The 7,102-nt window shown below is 44.7% G+C and overlaps 1 protein-coding gene across 1 annotated transcript; it reads right to left on the bottom strand.

Annotated features, from left to right (window-relative positions):
• heyl (hes related family bHLH transcription factor with YRPW motif like) lies at window positions 1–4,716 on the bottom strand. The gene is made up of 5 exons (XM_030411262.1): window positions 4,092–4,716; window positions 1,608–1,674; window positions 1,417–1,500; window positions 1,218–1,299; window positions 1–1,046 (listed from the first exon to the last, which is right to left on the bottom strand). The coding sequence occupies exons 1-5, from the start codon at window positions 4,169–4,171 to the stop codon at window positions 364–366; spliced, it is 996 nt and encodes a 331-aa protein (XP_030267122.1). The 5' UTR covers window positions 4,172–4,716; the 3' UTR covers window positions 1–363.
• Window positions 4,717–7,102: the final 2,386 nt, after the last annotated feature.

Genomic DNA, 7,102 nt, shown 5'->3' with positions numbered 1-7,102 from the left:
CAAGGTAAAGGCATTTAGTCTTTATAGAGATTTTCGTTGAACATTCTTCAAAATAGGAAAATGTAATCAAATGTATAAAGGTTTTGAGAGGAAAAAAAAACCAAACAAATATCACAGTTAAAAGTCAGTAAAAATCAGCGTCGCTCTGTTGAGCGGTGTATGTACAGTATGGCAAGATCATGAATTTATTCAGCTCCTCTTGTTCTCTCACATTCCTTCATCATTCCATTACATATGATTGTTTGTGATTATCAGTCTGATATGGCTTTTAGAGTCCTTCAACACTTCATATCTGCTACATGGTGCGCACCGGAGCTCCATGTCCACCGTACAGAGTCCATTTGGAAAACCCGGAGTCGACCCTCAGAAAGCTCCGATCTCAGTCCCCCATCCCTGGGCTGATTTAGCCGATCCGCTCAAGACCCTGCGCTGGCCTGCGGGAGACCCCAGAGGTGCGAAGGGCCTGAAAGAGACTTGCAGTGGGGCAGAAGATGATAAAGTAGAGGAGGAGGAGGTAGAAGAAGAGGAAGAGGAAGGGGTGAGGAGTGGGAGGGGCGAGGCCCTGGTGGCGCTGTGAGGGGACGGCTGAGTCGGCCTGGAGGGGGCGAGGACTGGTGATGCTGCGAGGGAAGGCACCCTGTGGACGGTGGCCAGGGCGGTAGGCGCGAGGAGCTGCGGCGCGCCCTGCTGGCACCCGGCTAGGGGGGCGAGGCTGAGGGAGGCGGGCGTAGCGTAGCTCCCCAGCAGGGCTAGATCTCTCCGCCCGCTGGAGAAAGGAGGCGAGGAGGAGGCCTGAGAGGTGGGGGAGATCTGAGGGAAGGACGCCCACGGCCAAGGAGGGAAGGGCAGGGCGGAGGCCGGGGGCGACTGGAGGAGGAGGGGGTCTAGCTCACTTGCGCAGTGGGAAAGGTGGGAGACGAGGCGGGCTCCTATGGGGTCCGGGGACTCCGCATCGAGGGAGCTGAGGTACCGCACCACCTCCCCAACACACTCCCTGAAGCCCAGGGTCCTGTAGTCGACTGCCAGGGCCCTCGCATCAAAGTAACCTAGGAGGGGAAAAGACAGTTTAGTCATACACTGATGAATAGTCGTGGAATGGAGTTAGTCTTCATTTCAAGGGCTTTTTGAGTTGATGCTTCACAAACGATGGATGAAACTGATGCATAAAAAGCTAAAAAGTGATTTTTCTTTTCATGCAACAAACTCAGAAGTCTCACCTTTTCCGCCCATGGCATGCAGGAGTTTGAGGTGGTCCACAGTCATCTGCAGGATCTCTGCTTTCTCCAGCTTTGATGAACCCTGCAGGGAAAATGAGCAACACCATGAATCAGTTGCATCCGAGTTTATGGAGCCGCTTTATCATTTCTGTCACCGAAACAGTGGTCTTAATTCCTCCCTTGCTTTGTGAGGAGTTACCTGTTTCTCAAAAGCACTGGGCACCAGCCTCCTGAGCTCTGACAGGCTGTGGTTGATCCGGTCTCTGCGCCTCTTCTCTATGATCTACACAAGAAGACGAGCAGAGAGACAGTCAGGGCAAACCAGAAAAAAAAAACAAAAAAACCCGACAGTACTGAAAAGATTAAGATCCAAGGCTGCAATCCACTCACCCCTCTTCTCTTCTTTCGGGCCAGAATCTGCGAGGCGCTGCCAGGAGACATGGACCCGGTGACTGGGCTGCACCATGGAGACAGAGAGAGAGGGAGAGAGAGAGAAAGAGAGGGAGATGAGGGGGGATGGCATTGGCACAGAGAGCAACGCAGTGACTTTGATTCTCCTGCATATTGTTATTATTACCCTCCTTAATATGACACAGAGACAGGATGGCACATCAGCTCCCTTCAATCTAATTTGTTTTTTGGGCAAGGAACGGCATACGAGTGCCCGGGAGAGGAGGGAAGACAAGATTGTTTTTGGTTTAATGCGTTTCTGGACATTAGTCTCAGTGAAATGACATGCTGTTCTCCTTTCCATCTGAGCGAAAGCACTTTTAGAAAGATGATTATATAGCCTCGGGGCGATGCTTTCGCTCGCATGGGACTCCAGCGTGCGGCTCCAGCGAGTACAGTCACTCAATATGGATTGTGTTTGTTTGCGAGCTCTCGTCTTACAGGCCTGAAAGACGCCTGACAGCTTGGAGTTCCCTTCAAACTGCCCCACCAGAGACTTATTGAGTTTCTATTAGATTTTGACATGAAGGCTGCCAATTCAGCTGTGTGTTTTTGTTTAGGTTTATGTTTGATGGGGCTGACTGGAGGAGGCAGAGCTGTCTTCTGCTTGCGTGACAAATGGCAATTTGATTTATCCAAACCGTCTTCAGTGTTACTGGCTTGCTCATCCCCTGTGATGTTACCAGTATCGCTGTGAATGTGCGCACAAATGGAAATTCTTTTTCCCGTTATTTTCATTATTAAGGAATCTGACCAGTTTGCCTTTAAAGCAAGAATGATTTAAAGAGTGTGTGCGGTTTTGGGAGACATTTGAATGCTGATCAAACGTTTCCAAGACATTATGATAATTCATACATGATATCCTGCATTGCATTGTCACTTTTGGTTTAAAAAGCTCTAATTATTTTCTTTCAACTTAAAAAGCATTTAGTTTGTATCATCATATCTTCATAATATCTCCATTTTCAAGCCTCTATTTCTTCTATAACTACATGTATTAAACTTTTTTTGTATATGACTAATGAACAAAAAATGAGCAATTCAAGTTATTTTAAGTTTTCTGTGTCTAAGATCTTAACCTGAATACAACAAAGCTGCAAAGGTATATAATAATATCAGTATTTTTAAATAGATGAATCACAATTTTTATGTCTCATATTAAAAGTGCACTTTAGGTTCGGAGATGAAATTCAAACTCAGATTTGTAATATTTGCAATCTTAGTGACGCGATGATACAATCTGAGAAATATTTGTTTTTGTCATAACTGACTAAACCAGCTGTTCTCAGAGGAAAATAAGGTCCCCAGAACACTGTCTGAAGCTAAAAAAGGGTGGCAGGGTCCGCCACATATAAACACAGTAAAACAGTATGAAACTGTGTCATCCTTTAAGGTCAGTCGGTTTATTCAGTCATGAAAGCAAAAAGAGTTTGTTTATTTAGCTGCGGCATCAAAAAAATCAGTCATTGAAGCTTTCTCTCTTCTGGTTAAAATTTCCTCCCCTAAATTACACAGTGCACCTTTAAAGTATAATAAAATAATTTCACTGTATTTACTCAAATACAATGTTCCCACGAAATGCTAAAAATCAATCCTCGCTGTGTTTGGTGAGGAGCTGTCGCTCTCTGTTGCTTCAGCGTTAATTTGACAGCTCAGCCTTTGGTTTTTTTTTTTCTTTTTCTTCTGTTTGACGCGACATCAAAGAGTTCCTGAACTGGAAAGGATTAAAAACGTAATCTTGTTACATCACAATAACTTTCAATTATAAATTACCCCTAAAACGTCCTGGTTACTGAAAAGAGAATTTCAACTCATGACGCTCTTTAAAGTGTGTTTTATCTGAAGACATTTTCTAAATTCGAATCCATTTAGTTTGAAATGTCAGAAGATCCTGACGTCTCCATGCTTCAGACATGACAGGCCTGATGTTACTTTTTGAATTCTACCTATTACAATAGTGCATGATATACATGCAAACCTGTGTATTTACTCAGATGTTAAAGAGAAATTACAAAGTTTCATTTAGAGGCCTCAAGTTAAACCTACTGCTGACAGCGCAGGTTGTTTGGAAGAGTCAGTGGCGTTAAATCACCATGAACAAGATTTATTTTTAGTTTCTAACATGTGGGATGAATGCGGACAACTTTAGTAGAGTCGCAATCTCTTTTTTTCAGTTACTGCTCTCAGCTCCTGACACTTCAAAACTGAGACTTCTCCTGTCGTCTCTCAACTTGTCTGCATTTTCCATGTGTGGCAAGCGTCTGAGTGTCAAAACGCTTGTAACGCCCACAGATTACAGCCAAATGTGTCCAGAGCAAATTTGTCTTCCCTTTCTAATTGCAGCTGTTGACTATGTCATTTTCCTTTTTAAGTGTGATCTGAAGGCATGCGCCGCAGCCTCAGGTGTGGTTGGCGGACGCTCACCAGAAGCCGTCTTCTTGTCCCACGTCAATAAACTCGTCTGTGTCCGAGTCTGGGGAGCTGTAGTCGTGAGGTCTCTTCATGTCTTTGACCCTTCCTCGCCTCCTGGACTGATGGACTGATGGATGGATGGATGGATGGATGGATGATGGATCTGGACGATCTTCTCGACCGTTCTCTCTGCTGCGTGGAGGCGACACACCGACGACCGTCTCCCCTCTAGACGAAGCGCTCACCCTGTGTGCCCCTCACTCTGTTTCTCTCGCGCTCCTACTTATAAAAGCCTTGTTGTCCTTAGTTACTTCTTGTCACTTGTGTTTGTTTTTGTCTCGTTTCTTCATGTGTCTCCTGTCCTGTCCTCTGTGAGTCAGCACTGCCACTTGATCGACCCCCAAGGGCCCATGGCAACTAAGAAAAATCACAAGCTGCTTTAGTCTTTTACTCTGTCACTGGCATCCAATCATAGTCTCTCGCTCTCTCGCTCTCTCTGTTATTTCTCTCTTGGCTGCCTCTCTCTGTCACAGCCACCCAATGACAAAATAGGACTCTGGCAGTTGGGGCAGGGTTGCCAGTTTTGGCTCCCCCCCGCCTCTTCTCCCTGTCCCTCCTCCCTCCCTTTAATCTGTCCTTCCCTGGCTTGTCACCCTCCTTCCCTCCCTCCCAACGCCCCCCCCCCCCCCCCTCGGCCCCATCTTTCCACCCCTTTGCTCAGTCATCCTCAGTCAATTAGCCTCCAATCCCATCCTGCGCTCCTTCCTTCCTTCTTTCTATCTATCCTCCTTTCTTTCTCTCTCTCTCTCTCTCTCTCTCTCTCTCTCTCTGCTCCTTTAATTATACTTCTTTGTAGAACAATGGCAGCGGGAGGGAGGAGAGGAGAGAGGTGAGGAGTGTGGGAATGATGGACTGTGAAAACGCTCCATCGTCTGCAGGGGAGTGTGCGACAGCGCACAAAGCTTGACTCTCACACAGTCACACAGGTGACGGGGAGAATGGAAAGACTGAACTCCTTTTTTTGGGTGAGTATGAGAGACAAACACAGAGAGAGAGAGAGAGAGAGAGAGAGAGAACACGGCCGCAGCTATGATCAGACAGGAAACACATGACCTGCAGGCAGCTGTCACTGATCAGCAATTATGAAGAATCAGAATATTGTGCATGTTTTTTTGTTTTGTTTTGTTTTGTTTTTTTACATTTATTCTGGAACACTACTTCACATTGCTTTAATACTGCTTACTAAAGTGTAAAATCATTTATAACAGTATTTCCACACCAGACAGACAGGCAGCTCCTGCAGCTATGCTCCAAAACTGTTCTCATGATCTTATGTTTGTCCTGTTTATTTAGCACTATTTAATTAAGCTAAATAAAAGTGGTGCTTGTTATCTTTTTTTCACACAATCAAATAGCGAGTGTAAGCTATGAGTTGCACAGGACACATTTACATACACACTAACCTATTAAACTGTCACTTGGAGTGGTTGTATTCATATAATCCATCATTTCAAGTTAGCTGAACACTTTCTGTTTCTATGTAGCTAACTTGGACAGTTCAGTCATTACATTGACCTAAAAATGACTATTTCAATTGTTGTGCAGTACATTGTTGACATTTTTATTGTTAAAATATTAATGTTACTTTTAGCTAACCACAGCCAGGCGAGAACAGCTAGAACTTTCTAAACTCCGCTTTACCTAACAAGCTACAGCTACTTTAACATAATTTTTAGCTAACTAGTTACAGCTATTTCAACTTTTCACCATACTTTTAGCTAGCTACAACTGGTTTAGTGAGCTACAACATTAAAGTAAACACATTTTAGCCAACTAAGTATTTAAAACATTTATCAGTTACATTCATAGTCAGTGAACTGGTTAGCTAACTATCACTAGCGTTAAGTACATCTGGTTGGGATTAACAGATTTTTCCCATAAGGAATGTCCAACTTCAATTGCTGAATATTGTGTTTTTTAAAAAACACGACACAGAATTTGCGGTCCTTTTCGACGTCGTGTGCAGCTCCCACACATTTTTGAATCTGTGTTTCAGTGAGTGCAGGGATGAGGGCAGAAACCGCAGGGTCAAGAGAGGAAGCGGCCCGGTGAGTGTCTGAACATCTGGGCTCTTCACGGGACAAGATAACTCTCTGTACACTCGCACACACACACACACACACACACACACACACACACACACGGTTGGTGCGGCACTTCAGTGCCATGTTCCGCTGCCACCGTGGGAAGATTGCTGGTACAGATTGCCATGGAAACACGAAGCCTAGGCGCCCGTTGTTATATGTGTGTGCATATGTGTGTGTGAAAGACGGAGAGAGGCCAAGTGGCATGCCCCCTTCCACACAATGCCCAGCTGAGTGTGTCTCTTCCTGCCTGGCAGACTGGAAGGGTGTGTTACTTTAAACATACCACAATGCATGAATGTGAGATGTTTTTGAGCGAGTGACGTTTCTTTTCTCCTTTTTTTTTTTTTGTACTGAGTTCGGTCCTGTAAGTTGCACCAAGCTTTTTGTAAATAAAAATCAGGTGTATTTAGATTAACTCTATGCGTTTCTTTTACTCCAGATGTTTCTTTTTCTCCTTCTCTTTGAGGATGATGTGCTTCCCAGCAACCTTGTTTTTCTGACCATCTCACTCGCATTAGATGTAACTCAGCCCTGCCCTCCTGCGTTTTATCATATCATACACGTAAAGCAATAAACTAACTTGAAACATGTGCATGTGCGTGTGTTTTTGTATTAGCCGAGTGTCAGTAATCAGTGTGACCATCACCAGGGGGGATTATAGTGTGGTGAGTATGAGTCAGGGCTAACAGAAAAGAGAAATCCCTGTCTTTCTCCGACCCACCATCCCTACAAACAAACCCCCCGTCTACATATCCTTTCATTACCAATCATTCCTTAATTCAGATCTGGATCTAATTTCAGCATCAGAAAACAGGGAAGAAAGAGTCTGAGAGGAAAGAGACATCTATGAAGTCAGGCCTCAGTCTCTTCTCTGTT

Source organism: Sparus aurata, chromosome 3 (genome assembly GCF_900880675.1).
Source record: "Sparus aurata chromosome 3, fSpaAur1.1, whole genome shotgun sequence".
NCBI lineage: Eukaryota > Metazoa > Chordata > Actinopteri > Spariformes > Sparidae > Sparus > Sparus aurata.
The sequence above is the reverse complement of the archived record's forward strand: the minus strand, read 5'-3'. Positions and strand labels throughout refer to the sequence as shown.

Bases quoted from the DNA above. Each gene is read 5' to 3' on its own strand.
- heyl (XM_030411262.1), bottom strand. From the start codon at position 4,171: ATGAAGAGACCTCACGACTACAGCTCCCCAGACTCGGACACAGACGAG. The intron at 1,675-4,091 runs GTGAGCGTCCGC...TCCATGGTGCAG, and splicing joins GGACAAGAAGACGGCTTCTG to CCCAGTCACCGGGTCCATGT. The intron at 1,047-1,217 runs GTGAGACTTCTG...TTCCCCTCCTAG, and splicing joins GCATGCCATGGGCGGAAAAG to GTTACTTTGATGCGAGGGCC.